This window comes from Mytilus edulis, chromosome 11 (genome assembly GCF_963676685.1).
Source record: "Mytilus edulis chromosome 11, xbMytEdul2.2, whole genome shotgun sequence".
Classification (NCBI taxonomy): Eukaryota; Metazoa; Mollusca; class Bivalvia; order Mytilida; family Mytilidae; genus Mytilus; species Mytilus edulis.
Genome location: NC_092354.1, coordinates 63278428 through 63304112, shown reverse-complemented (window position 1 = coordinate 63304112; position 25685 = coordinate 63278428). Strand labels below are relative to the sequence as shown.

Genomic DNA, 25685 nt, shown 5'->3' with positions numbered 1-25685 from the left:
ACCTTGACCTAAAACTTTAACCTGAAGCGAACGGACGCACGGACGGAAGAACGCACGGACGAACGGAGGCACAGACCAGAAAACATAATGTCCCTCTACTATCGTAGGTGGGGCATAAAAAAACTCTTTAAACCAATTGAACGGATCAAATAAAGTACGTAGAGCATTGATAATCATACATTACGACATTAAATTTTATTGTATTCTGCTTCTACCCAAAACGAGCGACTTTTATGTAGTGATATACATGTAGCTACTTTGATTTCTATGTTGTTTATCCAAGACTCTCTGCACTATATTTATATTGTTGTTTTTTATGTTTTTTTTGTAACTATTTTACGTTTAATATATGTATTTATGTGAGCTAACAAAATACAAAGCTGGATATAGACATGTACAATGATAGGTGACCTATAGTAAAGTTGTTCATTCTGTGTCATTGGTCTCGTGTGAAGAGTTGTCTCATTGACAATCATACCACATCTTCTTTTTTTTTAATAAGTCGTAAACATTAAATCTTTGAGATGAAGTAAGATTTGTATATTCCACTCATTATTCTGTAGCTTTGTTCTATTTTATTTCTAGATGTGTTCAACTACAGTTGGTGTTCTTCCGTCCGGTTTCGGAAAAAGAAATGGAAATAAAACCCCTTTACACAAACGGCAAACTTCGCATCTTTGTACAGAATGTTGTAATAATAAAGATTTGTGTAATATGAATGGATTATGTGGATCACAAAGTATAAACACGTTATATCTAATATATATATATATAGATAAATGTGTGGCGAATGTAGAAATATTGTGACATATTTTGTCAAAATATTAAAACTTAATTAAATATGGCTGCTTTAAATTAACATTCAGCTTAAGCTTGTTGTGGTTTAAAGATTTAGAGTTACGCCAATTTAGATATAAGCAAAAGTAACTGCACAAAAGAAGAAAATAAGAAAATATCTAAATTTTAAAATACACAATTTTTTCTCATTGGAAAGCAAACAGCTCTTTGTTGTGCTACATGTTTTAGTATTCCTGATATATAGGAAATAGTAGTTGTGGAGTTGTCTCCCATGCAATCGCCATCTTACTTTTCCCAATTCATCGTTGTAGGCCCAAGACCACAATTAATTACCCTACTTTTCGTTGTTCTATAGTTCCCTTTAATTAAAGTGTATTTTTTCTTTATTTATTTTCTTTGCCTTTTACATTCATTTCTTAGTTTTTAGGGGGTGGAAATGAAAGAAGAGAGGTGAAATAAATTTTTGTTGAATGTATTTTAACTGATTTTAATATGGAAAGAGTGATTAGGCCAAGTGCAAAAAGGTAATATGTACAGTTTTCGGAACATCTCTTGACTCGTCCATAGGGGTATGGATGTGTATTGGCTAACTTTGTTAGTTGTGTGAAAGCATTCTTTCTGAATTTTGGATATATTTTTGGACTAGTACTATACATTACACACACAAAAAATTTGACAAAAAGATTCGGTTCAATTTTTTTAATAAGACAAACAGTTTAAATAAAGAACTAATAGAGGAATTAATTGTGGTCTGTGGCCTGTACCGACACCACATGACTTTTTTACTATTGGGTATTCAAACATATTTATCGGTAATTTGTACATTTTTCCTTTGATGTGTACTCGCTGATAATGTCAGTATCAGTGGACTGGCCGTGATATAAAATTATTGGGTTAGTACGCATATGACATGCGCGAATGCAACGCGTAAGGATCTACTTTCCCCTTACATTCACAAAATTGCGCGTGATTTTTATCGCAGAAACGCACGAGATTTTTGGTGAATGAAACACTTGACATTGATTATAACTTTCACAAAGTTAGTTTAGCCTTTTTTGTTGTGAAAATGTGAACAGAAAATGCATGAAAAAGCCGACAGACTTAAAACAAAATGCGTTAGCCATAATTAATATATGAAGTACAACTAACACATCGTCCATGGTGTTCCAATCCAAGTTTTTATTCATACAATACCAATTCATAGCCTGGTGCCATTCCAAGTAGTTTTCTTTTTCTGTTTCTTAAGAAGTATTTGATTTACCTGTTCAGTCACTATAAAGTGTTACAATTCATATTTAAACGCAACACATAAATAGTGACCAAAAAAGGTACCGCTATCGCATGAGAGAAGCTAGAAAAAAATGAAATTTACGCATTTTCGACATCTTTGTGGGACCATCATAAATAATATACAATTTTAAAAGATGTGGTTTCATTGTCAATTTAAAGACAGATATTCATAGAACAAAGAACAAAAAAGTGAACTTATTCATATGCGGATCTAGGATCAATTTTAAAAAGGGGGTAACCGGGGCACCATCTATTAAAATGTTTGAAATAATTATGAAGTAGACAAGAAATGAGCTTGTTCAGATAATTTACAAATTACAGTGACTTACTATGTTCGAGGGGGGATAGGACCTTAATCCGGACTCCGGGATCTGGTGTCTTTAAGCTCGTGATTTCGGAATATCGGGGTTTACTTTATTTAAATCACAGGAGTTTGAAATCCTATCAAGAAGGGGTTAAATTCGGGACCTCGTGCTTTCGTGTTTTTAAACCCGGGATTTCGGGATCAGGACCCTCCCATCCCCACTTTATGTTGATGCTTTGTGGAAAATAAAGAAATCTGACTTACCGGTATGCATCATTATATTTGCCATTGTTAGAGTCATGTCCAAAGCAGAAAATATTAATGAAACACATGCAATAATTCCTTTTCAATACTTTGCGCAAGAGAACGCCATGTTTACTGCACTGTGACAAAATTTCTAACGACGTAATGCAGCCTGTGACGTCAGGTGTGATTCGCCGTGATTCGACGCGAAAAAGAAGTTTGTTTGTTATTTTCTCTATTATTGTAGTAATTTTTATTTTTTTTAAATTACCGATAAACAGAATAAAGGACTTTTTGTTTTTGATACTGACTTTATCACAGAAAATATCAGGCTCGCCCTTCGGGCTCAACTGATATTTTACTGTGATAAAGTCAGTATCAAAAACAAAAAGTCCTTTATTCTATATATATAAATATTGTAAATAATAATAATAATAGTAGAAGTTGAATTGTATCATGTGTATAAAGTATTGATTGATAATTTCATAACAGACTGATCTGTTGAAATTGGTAAATAAATTCGAATGTGCATTCAATTATGACTATGGTTTATTAATCAAACCATAATAATTGTAATTTTGTTTTTCAATCTATCAAATGTTAGTTGTCGAGAGCATCTTATTAGCTGAAACTGGTGATTAATTTTACATTTTGCATTGTTAGCTATTGCTTTTCCATTCAGTGACTTTTCTTGCTATTTTCATTGTCAGTTATTGCGCTGCCATCAGGTGACTAATTTTTCATTTTTCATTGTTAGATATTGCCCTTCCATCAGGGTCTACATTGTGTTACAACTGTAAGGAAACAAGACAATTAGAAGATTGCCATGATATAACTTTGTGCAATAACCACCAGGTGTGTAACAAATGATGACTAAAATATCTAACTCCAAGTAAAATTCAAACAGAGGAAGTCCACCATAACGCAATAATTAAAGGGAATGAGTGGAAAAAAAACTGTCTGACTTGGTACACACATTTTCTCAAAATAAAATGTATGTAGCTTTCTCAACCTGGCACTTGCATGACAGTTGTTTATATTGGTAAAATTGAGTGATAAAATGTTTAATAGCTGTAATTGGTTATATGGCTGCAATTGGTTATACCTTCATTCAGCATTCAATGTAATGTTATTAATCCTTTTGTCTTATAGTTTTTAAGTATTTTTGTATCTTTTCATCTCTGACTGAAATGTTTTGGTATGAGAGTTCTTGATGAAAAGAAATCAAGAAGAAAAAACGAACCTGTCGGAGCATGAAGTTTATAAACTGTAATTCTAATCTATTCATTAAAATCATTAATAATTTGTTTACGGAAGAAAAAAACAAACTTAAAGTAACAATACAAAGATTTTATAACTCCAACTCCCAAGTTTTAAAATGCTGTAACTTTCTTAATAATGCTTGAAAATTTATAAAAGTGGTAGTTTTGGATAGCTAACAGATTACTCTTTCAAATAAATGCAATGTTAGTATTATGCAACAATTATGTAACCAATTTTAATGTTAACTGTGTCTAAAATATTTTTCACCAAATTTACACTTTCAAATGAAATTAGCTTCTGCATAGGTATCCCTAGAGGGTTGATTTTATTATATGTTGTTCCTATGGCCATTATCTACAAAAGGGTGTCTCAGATTTCAGATAGAATGTATAGAACAAATTTTACACCTAATTAAACATTATCCTCTCTTATGTGGTTAAGATGGTTACATTAATTAGAGATTTATGAGAGAATGGAATACCATAGAAACAATCTGAGACATCCTTTTGAAGCACATGATGTGTTGATTAAGATTTCGTTAAAATTTTCTGTATAGTTCAAGAGATGATAGAGCTAAATTCATTCAAGTGAACTTACCCAGATTTTGCCACTAATTACATAATGATTGCATAATAAAAATAATGCATTCATTTAAAAGATTAATCTTTTATCTATCCATATATACCTCTTTTATTATTTTCTATGCATTCATAAGAAAGTTACAGCATTTCAAAGGTTAGTGATTGGAAGTAAAAAAATCTTTGTATTGTGCTACCTTAAAAACATCAAATGTTTATACAATATTGTTGTCCACTATATACAGGTTTTGAATAATTTTGACAATCATTGGAACTACTATGTTACCATGGATACAGGAGCAAAAATTTCAATTAATTACCTTAAGTATGAAACGGTGGTAGAAAGTAACCTGTATTTGGAAAGTGAGGCCAATTTGACCTGAAGTCTTGTTTGCTGTATCCGGCAAAGTCATGTTCAATTCAGCGGTAAATACTGAATCTTTACCTTGTAATCGTCTCTGACATTGATATATGTGGTATACCTGTACATTGTATATCAATAAATCTGTATTATCATTTTGATAGGTTTGCCAAGTACATTCGACAACAAATACACAGGGAGAAGTTCGATGGCATCATGGATGTGTACAAAAGCAAGTACGTTTTAGAAAGTAACTTATTTTAATATTTTTATCTTCAAATTCTGCAAGGATCATAGAATATGTCACATTTTAACTTCACTACACAAAGCTCTTTATTGAAAAGCTTCTTTTTTAAAATGGTTAACTTACGCCCAAGAAAAGGTGTTAGTGTCCTTATAGCTAATACGTAGAAGTTAGAATATATATTTTTTACAATTGATTATCAAACAGAAAAAAAATATATATAGTAAAAATTATAGCCTGTCTTTCAAACGGATATGCTTAAAGTGAGTTAAGTCGATTCTTTTTTTCTTTATATAATATTGAGGCCATATTATTACCAAAATTATTTCAACTGATCGGGCGGAGCTGATAAGGACAGTCTATTTGAAGATGTGTGTGATAAGGATGATTGCCGTTATAATTATTATTGAATTATAATCACCTGTCAGTGTCACTAAACGCATATACAAAAGATCTGAGAGTAAGATATGAGACGGATAACTGTACACTTCATTGATGAGTTTATCCCAAAACTCCTGTCTATAGATGGACTTGTCTCAAATAAGCGAACTTCTTAAACCCTGCCCAATCAAGTGAAATACATTTAGTAATAACATAAGATGATACCTTTGTTCAAATAGAATCTATAGTATATATTGTTTCTCCTAGCAATGTCCAGATTTGACTTTGCCAGTTAATTCTTGTCAGACATGCTGTACAAGTGATCTTTGTAATACGAACTGCACTCCATCAACTGCAACAGACACACAAATCTATACAAAACCAACTACAGTAAAACAAACAACTAGTACTCTGAGGGCTACAACTGAAGCAACAACATTAAAACATGCGATATCAGTTTCATGTAAGTATTTTAACTACTATTATTTAATCAAGGAAACACGTGTGCAAGATAAAAGAGGGCGTACCATTCACCACGATTAAAATTTGGCTCGTTTAAAGGGGCACTATCTACGAGATATATTAAAAATTAAAATCATGAATGAAAGTGAAATAGTGAAAAAATAATTTGCTTTTATGAGCTAAAATGGTTCAATTTTGTGAAATTAAGGTAATACACATTGATAATGAATTATTCACTTGCAAGTGAATAATTCAACCTCATTAAATCCGTATTCATGTGAACCCCAATTTAACCCCGTAGAAAGAGATAGAATAACGCATGCCTTGTCAGTGTACGGGTATTTAAAGAAACAGAATGTCAACATTAAAAGTGAAACAAAGGTAAATAGTTTGATTAATTGATTCGATCCACACAAAATTATTCTTTAAAAACGACGATAAACATAAATTTTTAATCCATAATACAAAATTTAATAGACCTATACAAATCCAATTGCACGAGTTGCTTAATCTATTTATATCTATGTTTATGTTTACATCGCTTATATGGTCATAGAAGGTCAACTCGATAGTTAATTAGATGGCGTTTTGGCTTATTATATTATAAATTCAAACGAAACGAAGCTACATCTTATTGAGACCATGTCCTGTAAATTGTTTATTTTATACTTTTGATAGCTTGGAAAAATGTTTTACATTTTTATAAATAAAATATGAGAATTTGAGTCAAAATGATGAACATGAATTTGGCAGCTAGTGTTCCTTTAATTTTCCTAAAATTTTGACAAAGTATTTACTTTGATTCTTTGAAAAATATAGAAATTAAAAAAAAAATTGAACCACCCACTTCGTTGGAAATTTTTTCAGCAGTTTCACCAACAAATTCTGATAATTGATAAGCTTAACATTTCTGAACAATAGAATGTGATAAAACTGTTAGCTGATTCTATCAGAGTATTACATAGCATTTTTCATATTGCATGTATTATCAGACATAAATTTGATATAAGCCCAAAGAGCCACATGGCTGGAGGGCTGATATTGACCGAGGGTTGATAATACATGCGAAATGAAAAATGACATGTTATGATCTTTTTATTATATGCTTCATCAATGGAGAAAAATAACAGATTAATATATTAATCCTTTTATGTGGTTCTCAAATAGAAGTTCAAAGACTGAAAAGTTCACTGACGTCGGACCCCAAATCTAGTTAAAAAAAATGATTCAACAATATGCATATTGAACACTGTTTGGAAAGGTCAACATTTTTTAAAGTAACTTTCTAAATTATTTTGAAACTTTTAAAAAATGCATTTATTTTATCATTTGTTTGTTGTTGTTTGTTGTTTTTTTATTTTACACAATATACTTTCCAGTATCCAACATGACATAATTGTATTGTACCCTATTTTATCATTGAAAACGTACCACTGAGGTGTATTTTCCAGAATTTGCCAAGTATCACCGGATTGCCATGCGATAACGTTACGGAAAGGCATGTGATAATAGTCGAAATATATGATAAAGTTTAATTTTCATATAAGCCCGCTAAGCACAAATTCGAAAAATATTAATTTAATGTTATTATCATACGGCAAACATCATATATTATTTAGTTGAAGTATATGATGCATGTAATTACAGTTATCCCCTTGTAGTGTTAAGACTCACCATAATTACAAATTACTGTTGTATGAAACAACTGACCAAGGTAACACTTTGTTTAAATGTTTGACCAACTAATTATTATGTTTTTGCTTAACAACAAGAACTCAAATGAGTGAGCTATCTCCCTAAAGTGTGCAGTACTTACATTGAAGATAGAGATATTGCAGATAACTGCCAGAATGCGTAACAATACAGCCAGGCTTATTTTGCTATCCAAAAACACCCCAAATGGAATAAACATTAACATTATAAAAATCCAGCTTTATCTCTGCATTGTTAAAACTTGTATGTTGAATTGCTTGAAAGATATGAAAACACGACAAAAGTTTTTTGATGATACATTGGAACCATTGATGCAAATGTGAACCAACTGTCATTTTGACTGAAAAACACACATTTGGATAACAGTTTTGTCCCTGGAAATGTAGATTAACATAATTAAGTTAAAAATTAACTGTTATACTGATTAAAATGTTTTTCTTACGACATATGATATAAAAATGAATGAAAACAATTGAATGATGCATTGAAAAAGAAGTTTGATAAGGAAACCACTATTTAACTTCCAAACCTCTAAAACAGATATTCTGGTCATGCAAATGACAAACACCATATTCTGGATCCATATTTTCCCCAATATACCTTATAGTGAACAAGAATAATTTGATTGGTAGTGTCGAAAAATCCAATAAAAATTTTCTGACTCAGAAAACAAAACCATACCGTCCGCACCTTCAACGTTGAATGATTGCTTACTTATGAAGTGTAATTACTTTTATAGCAACCCACAGATGTCTTAGCTGTATGATGGTTCAAACACCATATGATTGTCATACAATGTCACAGTGTGCTCTAGATGAGGTATTATTTGAAGACTGAGTAGAAGCATCATTATTAAAATAGTAATACCAATATTTGGTTCGACTGTCAAAATGTTTATACTTATAAACACTATCAGAATGCTCAACAATCATTTATTAAATTTTGGCAGATAACTTTTCCAAATGATAGAAAGTTAAGTAGTATGTTAAAATATATTTAAGATACTGTTATTTTCAATGTTTTTGTTATATTCTCGCTATATAAGTATTGAAGTTTACTGGTATAAAATTTTGAAACTTTTTAACTTTTATGAATGTATATTTCAACAACTTTGTGTCATTAAAGTGTCAAATACGATTATTGTATTAATACTCGGAATTAAACCAATCAAAACACTGGATCTGTTGTTTCAAGGACAAAAATATCGTGCTTATAGTACTGATCTAAGTGTTATGACCAAGAGGCCGATTTTTAGGGATATTTGCCTGTACTTTTTACCTTTTCATACGTTCTTCAAAGTTTTTAATTTCAGTTAGATCTTATAATACGTTTGGCCCCGGGAATAAACAATGAGACACTGGACATTAAACTTGTGCAGAAAATATTTCCGGTCATTTTTTTATGTTTCAGGAATGTTATACCAAGAAGTATGTTACACACAATGGAAGCACATGGTATGATTTAGGCTGCATAAATCGATCAGTATGTATTTCACCTATTTGTTAACATATTTTAACATGTATTTATAAACAAATGATATTTCCATTATAGAAATAAGTGATTCATTAGAGGAACATTTTGAAAAAGGGCATACCTTCTCCAAGAACGGCTTTTTTCCCAACACATTGAAGACAACACTTAAAGAACCAAGACATTTTTTATCCAACACTTCATTTTTCGGTTTCTATAAAACAAAAACAAAAAAAAAGCAAACTTACAGGCACAGCAAAATAGAAAACTTGTTCAGAACATTGTTGAAGATTTGATTTTTAGTAATTCTGTTTTAGTTGTTGTCATTAAGATTATTTATACACTTACACAGCTACTTTTGCATAAGTAATATTTCTGTACTAAAAATCTGTAATACTGGAAATTTACTTTTAGTATTCAGTAATATTTTATTACTTTAAAATTATTGTAATATTTAGGTACCTGTATTTTACAGTACTTAATTTGTACTTGAAATTTAGGTACTACAGATTTTTGGTTACTACCGTTACATTTTCAGCATTTTGAAAGTTTTTCTATTTCAAATCTCTTAAAATTATGACTTTCAAACATGGAATATTGTATTATTTCTGTACCAAACTATTTAGTTCAATTCAAGTACTGTAAAATACAAATTCCTAAATATTACAATAATGTTAAAGTAAAGAAATAGTACTAAATATTAAAAGTAAATTTCCAGTACTACATATTTTTAGTACAGAAATAGTACCTGTGCAAAAGTAGCTGTGTACCCACTATAAAATAGCTAATAAAACAACTTTTGTTATTTTAGTTTTCAAGTTATTAACCAACCATTATGTTGGCTTACAAAATTGGAAGCATGGTATCTCTAATGAGGGTTTTTTTTATTTTTTATTTTACTTTCCATAAATGCATGTTTCATTCATTTATTCTGTATGTTGTACTATTTCTAGATGTGTTTTAATTATGTCGGCCTTCTTCCGTCTGGTTTCGGAAAGAGAAATGGTGATGGAAAGAGTTTGCGCATACGACAAGCAACAAGCAATTGTACTGAATGTTGCGATGATAAAGACTTGTGTAATATGGATGGATTATGTGGTTATAAACGTACGTATCTATGTTGGTGTATAATTTAAAACAGTCATTAAGATTAACTAACGATAATTTGTACGATCCTTTTTGAATAAAATGATGAAATTATAACTTTTCCAAAGGTTTTTCAACTTTCCTCAATAATTAAGGAAACATATAGACTGTTATATTTAAAAAATATGTATATTGTTTACTCCTCTGATTCAGTCAAATACTGATTGATTGACATAGCATAATAAGAATGCACTTTGTTCCCAGTCAAAATTGTCATTCCTTCCATATTGAATTCAATAGTACAGGTTGCTCCCAGTTAGACATATCATATTACTATTAGCATGATTAGTGGCATTGCGAAAAGAAAATACCAGTTATTTTGCTCGCTTTATTTAAAATGTCACATCTTTATATATTACATCCCTGGAATAGATGCACTGGAAGCTGCTTCCTGAGTGATGTTACTATTTCTTGGAGGACCTCTTGTTTGAAAATCACAATCTAAACATGAATATGAGAAGGAATTTGCTGAATGGAACAAGCACTAAAGCATTGTCTTTACTTCAATTTCTATTTCATATTATGTGCCTTCTTTAACATTTGAACTATGTGGGGCCTCTTTCTGTTCTTTTTTAAAATTATTTTCTTTTAAATTCTGTGTTTTTTGGTTGCATGTATGTATTTGCCTCTCCAATTTGTTATTCATAGTTATTTTTTAAGTGCAATGGCAATTTGGAATGAAATATAAGTGACAATATAGGGAGCATTAAAGTGTCCAATGCAAATGCAAATTCAAGGTATATATTAATAGCTATGACCTTGACCATTTACCTTAAATTAATACAGTTGAACTGTTCTTTTTGGTATAAGGTTACATATACCACATATGACCAAGTTTATGATAAAATAAGTACCTACATCACAATGTTAGCTTCATTGTGGCACATGGGAACTAGTGTCAGTCTTGATAATATTCTTTATATTTAAATAATAAAATAGAGTACAAAAAAAAAGTAAAAACACAAAAATACTGAACTCCGAGGAAAATTCAAAAAGGAAAATCAAAAGGCAATTCAAAAGTCCAAACACATCAAACGAATAGATAACAACTGTCATATTCCTGACTTGGTACAGGCATTTTCTAATGTAGAAAATGGTGGATTGAACCTGGTTTTATAGCTAGCTAAACCTCTCACTTGTATGACAAATCATTAGTGTAAAATGTGGATCATTGTGACCTTTTTATGCCTGGAAGCTGAGTTACTTACTGAGACTCTGAGAGTCATCTGTGTATATAAGTTTGCATGATCGGACACCTTATAGATTGCATGGTCAATTGATAATAGGTTGAATAGAGCTAAGTATATGGCCTTCATCTATTTCAGATATGAAACCAACAATCGTAAACATTAGTATTATCCCACAAGACTATCAAATTGGTGATAATGTTAACATAACTTGCATCGCATCAGGATATCCCAAACCAGAAATAAATTTCTCAATATCGGTAAGACTTTTTCCATATACAAATATAACTCTGTGCTCTTAAATTGTAACGGTAGAAAGCATTACATATTTATATGTAGATATTGATACAGAATGTTTAAAAATTGAATACACAAAAATGATGACTTACAATTAATTGATGCTATAAAGAAGTGTTTTTTTTTTAATTTCACATTGTGATGCCGTGGTACATTTCTAAACAGGTGAAACAAATAATTAAAGCATCTAAAATCATCATACAGCTTTATACACTACAAAAGTCTAAAAGTCTGAAAAGACCAGTTTTTGTCTTGATTTGCATGAACTTTTACTGGACATTCTCCAAAAGTATGACCTGTGTCTTAATTTATCTTGACAAATTCTAATTTATATTAAATTTGTATGAAACTTACTCGATATATTCTCGACATTCTGAATATGGTCATAAAATTTCTTGACAAATTCTTGACATTTGAATACTGTTTGAAATTTTTCGACATATTCTCGACATTCTTATTTTTTCTCAGTATGTCTTGACATATTCTGAACATTTTGAATTGTGTCTTAAATTTACTTGACAGTTCTGAGTTTTACAAATCATGACTAATATTGATGATATAACTTTAATCTTTATTTCTCTTTATATGATATATTGTTGTTTCAAGTTACACTTCTTACAACAAAAATGAAAGTTGGGCATGTAGAATAATTGAAAATGTGGGTATCTAAATATTTTTTACAAATGCAAATATGGCTATGACATTTAATGTATAAAATAATTTAAATGTGGGTGCATTGATATAAAACAATTTAAATGTGGGTTTTTGAAAAAATTACAAATTTTGATTCCTAATTCTTATCAATTAAATGATTAAAACCAATCATACTGTAGACATGTTTCATTCTACATTCTAATATTCAATTAATTAATATTTCATTTAATATGGTAAATGATTATTGTACAAAAATGTGGTTTATATAAATAGCAAATTATGATGATATACAAATCATTCATTTAACAGAAGAACATTTGTGTAATGCCATCTGTTGGAATAGAATAAGAATAAGAATAAGAATAAGAATACTTTATTAATCCAATTATGGACCCTTGCGGGTTTTAAATTTTATACAATGATTACAATGATTTGTGTTATAACAATGAAATAATAAAACGAAATACATGACAATAGAACACTGAACAGTTATTGCATGCACATGGAAGAGAAAGTAATATGGGAGACAATCAATTTCTGTAAGGATTATTCCCCTTTAAACAGATATGGTGTTTTGGGCTGCATAATATATATTTAGTATTACACATGGACAGGATGTTCCCCATAAAATTAAGGTATTCCACACCCCAGAGTACACGCAACTGTTAAATTACTGATTTATCTGTAATCAGCCAAACAACTTATCAGTTGACCGACCATGCCACTACAATTTAAAAAGTTTATTGATAGATGAAAATTATGAAAATCATCATTTTGAAAGAAAAACAAATGAATTAAAATGGATTTTCTTCATCAAAATTATGAAGATAATTATTTTAACAGAAAAACAAATTGAATAATTCCCAAAGATTAAAAGAAAATTATTATCTACTCCAGGAATAATGTGGACAAATTCTCTCATTTCGTGGTATATTTATCATTCTTCCTGTTTCCCAAAGATGAATTGTTGGGTCCAAAAGACACATGGTCACATTTTACAACTGCCTACAAGACACCTATTTTAGTAAAGCAAATTTGACTGGCAGTTTTGCGAACGGCAAAAATCTAAAGACTGTTAGTCAGTTACTTTGACTTAGATTCCAAGTGAAAACAATTAATTAAATATTTAATAAAAATAAATCAAAATTAAACTACATGGGGGATTATTCAGGGTATTCCAACTTAGTTGCACCAAAAGGGTATCTTACTTTACCAAATTAATCCTTTATACTTCAAAGTTTAGTTTAGCCCTAATAAAAAGGAGTATATAACAGCAATAGAATGTCAGAATCAGTGCAGGATATGTCTGCACACATTTCAGGCAAAATTTATACTGTTGAGATAGTGTCAAGACATATTAAAGACTGTCAAGAATGTGTCGAGACATCTTCAGACATTATTTAGAATGTCAAGAATATGTCAAGACATATTCAGACATTATTAAGAATGTCAAAAATTTGTCAAGACAGATCGAGACAAATTTAAGACAGTCAAGAATTGGTCGAGACTTATCCAGACTCTTATTAGATAATACAAGAAGTGTCGGGATATTTTAAGACAATCTTCATACTGTCAAGACACTTGTCAAGAAAAATCAAGAACCTTTTTAGACATTTTCATACTATTTCAAGAATTTTTTTAATTATTCAGTCAAATTAAGAATGTCGATTACAAATTCATGCAAATTCAGACAAAAACTGGTCTTTTCAGAGTTTTTGACTTTTGTAGTGATACTTTCCTATATATACTTGCAGGTAGCTCATGGCATACCATTAAACGAAAAAGTCATCGGAAATACTATTTTTATCAATAACATAACCCTTAGCAATGTAAAGAGATATAAATGTGTTGCATCAAACACTTTTGGTAGAGATGAGCAGCAATTTCAGTTACAAGATCCAAGTAGGTGTACTATTTATAGAACTTCAAGGTCAATTTCTATTTAATCTATTTAAAGAACATCAATGCTTTCTGGCTTATTGCAGTATATATTGGACGATGTCCGTAGTCTTTCGGAACACCGGATGTTATTCGGAATACATCTGTTCTTTCCATGGCCACCTTGCATATACATGCGCAATAGCTTATTAATTGATCTGTTGAATAAGCAGTGTCATCTTCAAGTTGCTATAGAGATATAAAATCTGATACATAGGATGCATAATTTATTATGACGCAAGCTACTTTAATTCGCATTTGAATACTACCTTGCACGGAATAACAAGCTGCTAATATTTACTTTCAATATATGCGTAGTTATTTTAATTAGAGTGAAAATCTATAAAAGAAGTCTTACTATCATTTCATTTAAAATTATGAGTCTAGGGAATATTACATGATGTACAAATTGCAAACTACGGGTCACTTATGGACTTCAACAATGAGCAAAGCACATACCGCATAGTTGGCTGTAAAAGGCCCCGACATGACAATATAAAACAATCAGTCAAAACAGAAAATTAACAAAGTCCGTATGCGTTAGTTGCACGCCAGAGAAACGCTTAGCAAGCGTTAAACGCGCGTTGCATAAGTTTGAAGTACGTCGATATGCAAAAGTATGTATACGCATCGTGAACGCTTTTTCTCCAGGACATTTTTATGGTGTCACGCGTATACCTGTAAGCTACACGCACATAATATACACGCTACAAGGGCGTTGAAAACGCTACAGATAAGTTTAAGACACGTTAAGGGCACGTTGTATACGCTTCAAAATCGTTCGACTTTAACTAAAACAAACACCCCATAATTTAACCTCACAGACACTCCGAAAGCACGGATTTTCGTTCAGATATGACCGGGACGCGTCTCAAATATGTTCAATTGACTTTTTTTTCTTCGTAGCGTGCATTCCATCTACGTAAGACAACGTCATACATACGGCACCATACATGCCATACGTCGCCTGAACGCCCGATAAACACCGAGGTACGCCTCTCGCACGCCCCATAAAAGCTTTAAGCTCGTTGTGCACACGATACAGATATGATTGACAGGTTGAATGCATCAAAAAGTACTAACGTATTGGTAGCGTGCATGATTTTCACCACGGCCAGCGTACGTCGGAGCTATACGCTGATGTGTTACTTCGATATTACATTAAACTTGTAAACAATGAATGTCATTTTATAATTCTTATACAACAAAAGTAATGTAAAACAATACATCTTTATTAAACAATTATCAAATATATAATGCCAAACAAGCCTTTGGGTTTAAGATTGCATTTCTTTTTTTTAAAGAAAGCAACTTGTCATGTCGTTTGTCACTATATATATACGTTTTGTATCTATTTTCCGTTTATGTTTTGTTCATAATTCATGCACTTGGTTTTCTCATTTGAATTGTTTAACATTTTGTTACGTCAGTATGTATACATTATTTGTTAATTTTTTTTGCGTATTGTTGAAAGCCTTACGACAACCTATAATTACGATATTCTACGTCATTTGATCTATTGTCGATAGCAAAAATACCACATGTTCCAATTATATATTTATGGGAACAATTGACTATTAGACTTAAATACGTTCGGGCACATTCGAATGGATAATGTCGTTGAACAAGGATTAACAAAGCGTCTGCGAACCGTTTTATTATGTTTATCGGTCATTTTTGTAAGTTATAATGATATTTCAATTTATACCAAAAACGTATAATTTAATTAGTGGATAAACAATGTAGCATAACTAAAAGGACAGCTAACAACAAAAAAATATACAAAACGGTAATGTTAAGAGATCGTGGCACTCTCCTTGTATGTTGTTAAGGATATAACGTGCCAAATTCTGACTCGTCGTGTCTGTGTAATTTATGCATAATGCACTGCCAATCAAATCATCAACTCTGAAAGGTGGTTTTCTCCCTGCCTGTAAGACGAACACCTAGATATGATCATATATTTTTTCACCTTGGATTCCGTAATTTTTTCGCTTTAGTCAATTTTATTTCTAATAAAATATCACACTTCCACTTGAATGATAAAATTGAGAATGGAAATGGGGAATGTGTCAAAGAGACAACAACCCGACCAAATAAAAAACAACAGCAGAAGGTCACCAACAGGTCTTCAATGTAGCGAGAAATTCCCGCACCCGGAGGCGTCCTTCAGCTGGCCCCTAAACAAATATATACTAGTTCAGTGATAATGAACGCCATACTAATTTCCAAATTGTACACAAGAAACTAAAATTAAAATAATACAAGACTAACAAAGGCCAGAGGCTCCTGACTTGGGACAGGCGCAAAAATGCGGCGGGGTTAAACATGTTTGTGAGATCTCAATCCTCCCCCTATACCTCTAACCAATGTATAAAAGTAAACGCATAACAATACGTACATTAAAATTCAGTTCAAGAGAAGTCCGAGTCTGATGTCAGAAGAAAATAAACAAAATGACAATAATACATAAATAACAACAGACTACTAGCAGTTAACTGACATGCCAGCTCCAGACTTCAATTAAACTGACTGAAAGATTATGATTTCATCATATGTACATCAGGCACAATCCTTCCCGTTAGGGGTTTATTATCATACCATCATAACATATATGAGAAGAACATAACCCGTGTCATGCCAACAACTGTTTTAAGAATAAATGTGTTTAGTTCCGACGCAAAGACCTTATCAGTGACTCAATATTAACGCCAAAATATGCCAGAAAATGTTTTCTAATATTTATTTTTCAGAATCAAAGCCGTCAAACGTCATGATCTCTATTCAACCACAGATATATTACTTTGGTGATACAGTCAATGTAACATGCAAAGCTATTGGAAATCCAAAACCAAATATAACTTATATGGTGATTGTAAAATTACGGATTAAATACCTGTGCTAATGTTTTTTTTTAATCATTGACACATTTTAAAATGGCAATTTGTACAAACTGTTCATCATATAATGACTTTTAAAAGGTAGTTATTATCTTTTGCAATAGTTGCCCTTCAACATTATTTTTGAGTGTAAGTTTGGCCGGCCTATGGATAACATGGTATGTACCTTACATCTGATCGCCAGCGGGTTATATAAAATGAACTATTTTTATTAAATTTTATTTGGATCAGCTGATATTGAACGATAATTCAGACACAATGGACAATAGGAGATGTTTGATATTCATCAACAAGACAGCCACGTAAAAACACAAACAAATAAGATACAATTCCTTGGCATACCAATCTCATCAATAGATATGCATGTATATTAAATTTTAAAAGAAAAAGTGTATGTAGGCAAATTAAAGCAACCATGCGGCCTTCAATAATGAAATATCCCCATTCAGTTTGAACGGCTATAAAAGGACCGGACAGGAAAGATATGAAACAATTCTATCGAAGAAACTAACGGCCGTATTTGTAACAAAACAATTAGAGAAAAACAAGTATGACTTACACGAACCACGACATCCGCTTAACTACATCCTACTGACTTGGGACAGTTACATAATAAATGTGGCAGGGTTTATCATTAGATGTCCCGAGTAACAATACACTATCAGTGATCTGCAATCAACATTAATACTGTTCATTCTATTTTCAGATAAGTTTTGTTAGCCCATCTAACGTTAAAGTACATGACAATTCAATTATTATTAGTGATTTCTTGTCAGAAAATATCGGCATGTATAGATGTGCTGCGTCAAATACATTTGGTAGCGACGTTAGAACTTTCAAACTTCAACCTTCACGTAAGTATATAAAAATAAAAAGGAAAAGCAGGCAGAGAATTACATTTTTAAGTTGAAGAAGTAAAAAACAATATTATCTCTCAAATTGCCGCTACATTATGTAGCAATACTGACAAAATAGTATACCAAACATATGTAGGTATAAATGTCACTTAAGTGTACTTAGGAGTGTTTGTTCAATCATTTGGTCTATGTTATAGTGTATAGACTTCCACAAGGTGATGGGTATCACGGCTATTCCCTCTCCATGCTTAATAGACTTCCACAAGGTGATGGGGATCACGGTTCATCCCACTCAATGATCTATGTTATAGTGTATAGACTTCCACAAGGTGATGGGGATCACGACTCCTCTCATTTCATGTTTAATTGTTTGTTCAATCATATTGGAAACAAAGACAATGCTACCTGGGTTTTCAAGGGCTAAGGAACCTTTGCACCAGGAAATGTTTCCCAATTATTATTCAAAAACAAATGATGAAGATTATCCTCGTCTTATTTTCATGAGTTAGTTGGCTGAGTACCTTAGCTTTGAACAAGAATTGTCTGTAATATTACCATTAGTAAAATTGTCAACGAGTTATATTTAAATTTTCTATGGTTTAACTAGTCTGATTACATTCACTGTTCTCTCATAATTGCTGACCGTCATACAAATAGTTGAATTTATTGAAAAGGTAAATGTTTAATATATTGATCATAAAAATTTTGTAAAAAAACCCAGAGAAAACATAATATGAAGCTCGTTCCGCCTTAGAGTGAACGAACGGTCTCGTTGCTAATACATCGACACTTTACGAATCGACATAAGCAGTAATTAACATACCCGAAATAAAATATTAGTGTAAATAAATCAAAACTTATTCGGAAAAAAAGAGTAAATGAATAAAAAAAAAACACTTAATTACTGACTTTATAAAGAACAAAAACCTACAATATGAAAATTTGTGTTCGCCACGATATATCTAGCTGGGCTTGCTACTTTTACAGTTCATGAATAGTTGAATATTAATGGACTTCTACATTACCAAACGTCAATCTGAAAACAATGACATACACTGCAACAAAAATAATATTGAAAAAAATACATTTATTGAATTTGTATCAAATATTGCTTTTACCTTTTGCATTCAATTTTTTTAACAAAAGCAAGAATTGACTGGCGTTGAGGGCATACCCATTTATATAGAGATATAATGCAACAGTCCTGCCACGTCAAATATTTATCACAAAATAAACTTTAAAGATATTGATGTCAATCAAAAATCTTTCTAGATCAGTCTTATGTAATATTACATTTAGACAGGTCAAATGACTAACACCTTTCAATTGTACAAAACTTGGCCACCATGTTCTACATAAGAAAATGTCAGTACCAAGTCAGGAAAATGACAGTTGTTCTCAATTCGATCGATCGTTTGATGTGTTTGAGCTTTTGATTTTACTATTTGATTTGGGACTCTACGTTTTTATTTTCTTCGGAGTTAACTATTTTTGTGATTTTACTTAAGTTTATAATCTAAGATTCAGTGTTTTATTGGTTGTACAATGAATATAAACATAACTACGTGGCCTGTGTTTTGTCAAATAATGGTGTGTCTAGAAGTTTCTTTAATAAAAGTTATCCATTATAACTACTAGGTTGTAATTCCCTTTGCCTTCAGATGAAATTGTTTCGTCATTTATATTTTGTTTATTTTACTCTTTAAACACATGTATTTTAGGTTTAGCATGTTCATCGAAACGTGACAAATATATTTTATTAACAAAAAATATATGATTTTCGTCAAATGAGATTATTATAGTTCTCAATGAAAATAACTGCTTTCACAACATCATATGGTCAGAAGAAAACATTTTAATATGGTTGAATATCTGATAATGGGAAACCGATGTTTTGTAGAGGATATACAATTATCGTATCAATTTTCGTATTGTCATTCTGATGATGTTATTATTCCGATTGAGGTTTTGAAATTGTGTGACTTTGATTCTGACAGCAAAGAAATAGTAAAATCACCATGGCGTTGAATATTCTGGTGTATATATATCTATATTATTATTAGTTACATAGCGTGCTATTGACCTACTACGATATATATGGGGTCAATAAATTCCATATGGAGTAAGAGTGAAGCTCGAATCCCCATATGGTACAAACTGACCGCATATATATATTGTATTAGGGAGCTATCACACTTTGTAACGAATTTATCTTACCGACTATCTAAACATGTAGCATTTTGACTAATGGCTTATCAATGTGATCAAGCCTTTAATACCGTTAGTATTAATAACCTACTTCAACTGGTCTATACAAAAAAGGCCAACAATAATAACTTGTTAACTTTATTGTGTGCATAATACCAAATTGGTCTCTTATTTATGAATTGACAAACTCATTGTCTCGAAAAGTAGTATTCAATTTCTATTTTCTATAATACTTGCCTAATAAAAATACTGTGCATGTGTGTTCAAATTTTTCATATGGTACTTGCTTTCGACTCCAATTTTGATTGACTAGGATTATCGGCTTTCCTTTATGATCGATGTTTCACTCCGATAACTCCAGCTTCCTCCTCATATGGTATTGACCAAAAGGGCTGACATATTCCTACAAAAATACTTAACCATGTCTATTTACAACGCCTGTGTAAGGAATAGAGCTTTACTATTTACTTTTCGTCGGGGTTTGGTCACATGTCTACTGAACAAGTATCTGTCAGTTTATTTTCAATGGTACCTATAGATATAACAAGATGTGGTATGAGTGCCGACGAGACATCTCTCTATCCAAGTCACAATTTATAAAAGTAAACCATTACCTGTATAGGTCAAAGTACGGTCTTTTTCACAAGGCCGTGGCTCACACCGAACAACAAGCTATAAAGGGCCACACAAATTACTAGTGTAAAACCATTCAAACGGGAAAACCAATGTTCTGATCTATATAAAAAACAAAAAAGCATCCGCTTCAATGTTTTATTCAGTTTTCTTTGCTGTCGAGTTACCCAAAGAGGTACTGAATCGAACAACAAACGACAACTACGGAACGTCAGTTTCCTACTTATGCAATTCTTTATTCTACATTGTATCTTACGGAATAAACGAGAATTTCGTGATGTTAAAAATTTCGTTTGGATCGTTTACGATGGCTTAAAGGAGTTTTAACAGATATAACTAGCACTTAAAAGAGGGACGAAAGATACCAGAGGGACAGTCATACTCATAAATCGAAAATAAACTGACAACGCCTGGCTAGAAGTGAAAGAAGACAAACAGACAAACAATAGAACACATGAAACAACATAGAAAACTAAAGAATAAGCAACACGAACCCCACAAGAAACTAGGGGTGATCTCAGGTGCTCCGGAAGGGTATGCAGATAACGTCTAGTTATGCATACACTATGTTTACTTTACGTATTCTTAATTATATTTTCGTACATATTGAAAACGATATGGAGGATGGTTTAAACATGTTAAATCGTAAATACTCGTAACGATTCGTGACAACACGTAAGCAGGTCTTAATCCACAGGTAAACGCTTCGATGAATAGAAACATTCCGTAATAAACTCGATCCAGAAAAACCTCACAAGGTGTTCGTAGTTATCAATGAAAGCTTGTTACTCATCGTGTGACATGTTGCGGCAAATACATCTAAAAACTCGTATCAACCTTTTTAAATCGTTCGACAAAGTGATCAAATTGCAAAGACCATTGAATTAGTGCGATTCGTAAGGAGTCGTTAAAAAATCTGTGTATGGATTTGACATACATTATTATGTATATATCATTACAGAGGCAACACTTCCATCAAATATAAGTATTGAGATTAATCCAACACCTGTTACTTACGGACGAACTATACATATTACATGCCAAGCATCAGGTGAACCAAACCCAAATATTTATTTTCAATCCAAGGTAACAACATGAAACGTTATACGTCTTTATATTAAGGAAACAAATATAAAAAAACAATTTTTAACAAATATTTCTACTGCTATAATGCTATATTTTGCGGGGTGGAATGTTGGATTTTGAAGCCTTCTTCAGCTTATTTTAAGAAAAAATATCTCACCAATGATACGAACTTTTAACTAATTTTTGATGATCATCTGTTGATATGTTTTGTTATTTTGTCATCATACTCTTTGATTCTTCCTTTGATGTCTTGTGTCCCTCTTTTAATTTTAATCAGGTATTTTGACTTGCAATAAACAGATTTAAAGATTTGATATATTTCCAAGTTACACTTTATGTATATCTGCGAAGCTAAATGTCTAATTATGTAAGATAATGTGTGTTAATTATTTGTTTTATCTTTTATTTGTTTTTTTAAAAAGGCAAGACATATCTGCAAATGTCGATGAGACTTCAATATTATATTTAGAATTGTACATGATGGTTGTTCATGGTGGGTCTTTTACGGGGAAAGGATCGATATATTTATTTATGTACTGAAAAAATGAATTCCATGTCCTACATTAACAATTTTCCTGCATTTGTAATGCTTTGAATATTGTTAATTTGCCTAACTATATATTAAGCATATCAATATTTTTATCAACCTATAGATCGACTCAAATGTTCCGGGAAATGTTATCAGTCAAGGACATACTTTGATCATAGCCAACTTCAGTGTTGCTAACAACGGTGATTATAGATGTGTGGCGTCTAATTTGGCTGGAAATTCTTCAAAACTAGTTCACGTGGAGGGACCAAGTAAGTAAAACAATAATATATGGTGAAACAGAACAATACGCAACAACCTGTTCAAAATATAAAACCACCCTATTTGAGCTATAGGAGACAGTAACTCAAATGAACAAATTAAAAATAAGTAAAATCACAAAAATACTGAACTCAGAGGAAAATCAAATCGGAAATTCCATAATCAAATGGCAAAACCAAATGACAAAACACATCCAAAACGAATGGACAAGAACTGTCATATTATTGACTTGGTACAGGCATTTTCAAATGTAGAAAATGGTGGATTAAACCTGGTTTTATAGCGCTAAACCTCTCACTTTGTTGACAGTCTCATCAATTCCGTTATATTTACAATGATGCGTGAACTAAAATATATGTAAAAATACATGTAAAGATGAACATACAGCCAACATGTTTTTAAGAAACTAACAAAATCTAAAATCGGCTCGGATATTGACATGCAATTAACATTGTGTACAAAGACAATACAAATTCAAAAAAAACCTACTGAAAACATTAGGATATAACTACATGTATATACCTCCTCTGTTTCCTGAATGTCTGTTTTTCCTAATATCTATCCCATGTTCTACATTCAGAGAGTGTTCTTACAATTGGTAAACGAAAAGTCAGTACAAAAAAATCAATCGACACTTGTACAACGGTATACTAGAGGCTTATAATTGTTAATGTATGTGTCATTTTGATATCTTGCAGAGAGTTGTCTCATTGGCAATAGTACCACATCTATTTATTTTTATACTTGAAAAAGAAAGTTATAATGAAATCACACATAACGATAAATAACTACTTAAAACGATCTTAAACGCTGTTTTGGAAGAAAATATAATGACAAAAAAAATTATAATCCTCAATGTTAATAAAACAAATTTCAACAGAACAAATTGTTGGCACCAAAAAAAGGGAATCCAAAAAAATTTAGACGTAAAGTAACACGAGGATCTCTTATAATATTTTAATTCTTAGATAGGGTTTTCACTTGACATGCTCAATTTGTTAAACGTTTATATTGACTGTATTACCTGTTTTTGTATAAATGAGTACGCAACACTTTGACTAGAATAGATTTTACTCGTTCAATTTTTGTAAAAATGTTGACAAAATATTAACTTTTACCTGATAACAAATGTGTAAACATTTAAATAAATATGAACAGCACAATTTACAGGGACTATTTGATTGGGTATATATTAACTTAAAACAATTTTGATCATTAAAAGAAAAGAAGTTCATTTTAGTCTTTAATTTTCTATGTTGTGTCTTCTGTACTAATAATTGTCAGTTTGTCTTTTTTAATTTTTAGCCATGGCGTTGTCAGTTTATTTTCGATATATGAGTTTGACTGTCCCTCTGGTGTCTTTCGTCCCACTTTTAAGAATGTGATTCTTCTTTACTAATAGTTGGGATAAAAATTTTCAGGTGATTTTTAAAGTGTTTTTTTTATATGTGTTTTGTACCCCTTTAATTATTTATTGGAGTGTTCTAAAATTATTACATTGCAGAGATCCCTCCAACGATTTTAGAGGTACGAATCGCTCCGAAAACTATTCACTACAATACCACTGTTACTGTGCAATGTATAGCTACTGGATACCCAAAACCATCAATACAAATTGCAGTAAAAGTATGCTAACTCTTATATATATTTTTTTTTTTTCATTTTTTATCCCATCTTAACAACACTTTTTTTTACATACAAACACATTTGTTAATATAACTGATCTATTTATAAATGTTATACAAGTTAGAAGTTAAACTAGCTATAAACCAGGTTTAACACACCATTCTCTTCGGAAATGTGTGTACCAAGTCAGGAATATGACAGTTGTTTTCCATTCGTTACGTTGGTTGATGAAGTCTGGTATTTGATTTTGTCATTTGTTATTGACCACTATCCCCCCTCGTGAAATTTTATATTTTAGTTCGGCATTTAATTTTACCTTTTTTGTTTCTTTTTATTTGATCAGTATCGAGTACGTGATAACTTAACGTCAAAATATTCGATTCATTGAAAGTTACAAAACATCGGGTATACAAAACAAATGACGACAACATTAATATTTATTATACAAAACACGAAAGAGTCATTTTACAGAGTCGTATAACATAGGAATCTTTTGTAGACATTTCAAAACGCAAACACTGTTTCTACAAGATTTCCTCGTACTTGCATTGTACCCTTGTAGACTAAATTGAAAGGATTAAATTTGAATGGGGGAAATTAATATAAAGCTTCGGAGAAGTTCTGTACATGTAATTGATATTGACAGTAACTAGAAGTTGGTTCGTTTTCAGTTTTTATTGTCCCTACAGCACGATCGAGACTGTATATTGAAATAAGTGTTCTGACTATATTTTAGGGTTTTGTCCCAGTTAATACAGTGGATGGTGAAGACGGTATCACAATATATAATTTTGGGAGTTCAAACAATGGTGTTTATCGTTGTCAGGCTACCAATCCGTTGGGAACAACAACAAAGATATTCGAAGTTCACGGAAGTTAAAAGCATATATATTATTTACTTCTTCAATAAAAAAGATTTAAAACGAGTATAAAATGGACAGAAGCTGCAGGATTTATAAACATATTACAAACAAAGTCTTACAAAATGTAGTCAAATATTAAAAAAAAATACGTCCTCCTCAAATGAATTATATCTTTAAGTGGATTTTTACTTTTCATAAGTATGTGATTAATGTTGTTAGTGAACCCGGAACTTTTTTGTCGTTTATTAATGCGCATATGTTCTTTATTATTTTGATTTTCTGTTTTGTTTTTTTGTTGTTTGTTTTTTTAGGAAATGGCTGTCAAATAATTAGGTTTGAATGTCCCTCCCGAGAAAACTCGTGAAAGGTGTT

At 31.3% G+C, this 25685-nt stretch overlaps 1 protein-coding gene across 3 annotated transcripts; it reads left to right on the top strand.

Moving 5' to 3' along the window:
- Window positions 1-589: 589 nt before the first annotated feature.
- LOC139495989 (peroxidasin homolog) lies at window positions 590-25449 on the top strand. Of its 3 annotated transcripts, none has more exons than XM_071284420.1 (15): window positions 590-739; window positions 3393-3490; window positions 5002-5073; window positions 5730-5925; window positions 8377-8456; window positions 9048-9119; window positions 10061-10205; window positions 11579-11700; window positions 14146-14293; window positions 17083-17198; window positions 17936-18083; window positions 21889-22013; window positions 22667-22814; window positions 24329-24450; window positions 25187-25449. In XM_071284420.1, exons 1-15 carry the CDS (start codon window positions 715-717, stop codon window positions 25328-25330), a joined length of 1761 nt encoding a protein of 586 aa, XP_071140521.1. In that variant the 5' UTR covers window positions 590-714; the 3' UTR covers window positions 25331-25449. The 3 variants fall into 3 exon arrangements, with proteins under 3 accessions (XP_071140521.1, XP_071140520.1, XP_071140522.1); XM_071284419.1 differs by having other exon boundaries at window positions 10061-10214; window positions 25187-25448; XM_071284421.1 differs by lacking the exons at window positions 8377-8456; window positions 9048-9119; window positions 10061-10205 and having other exon boundaries at window positions 25187-25447.
- Window positions 25450-25685: the final 236 nt, after the last annotated feature.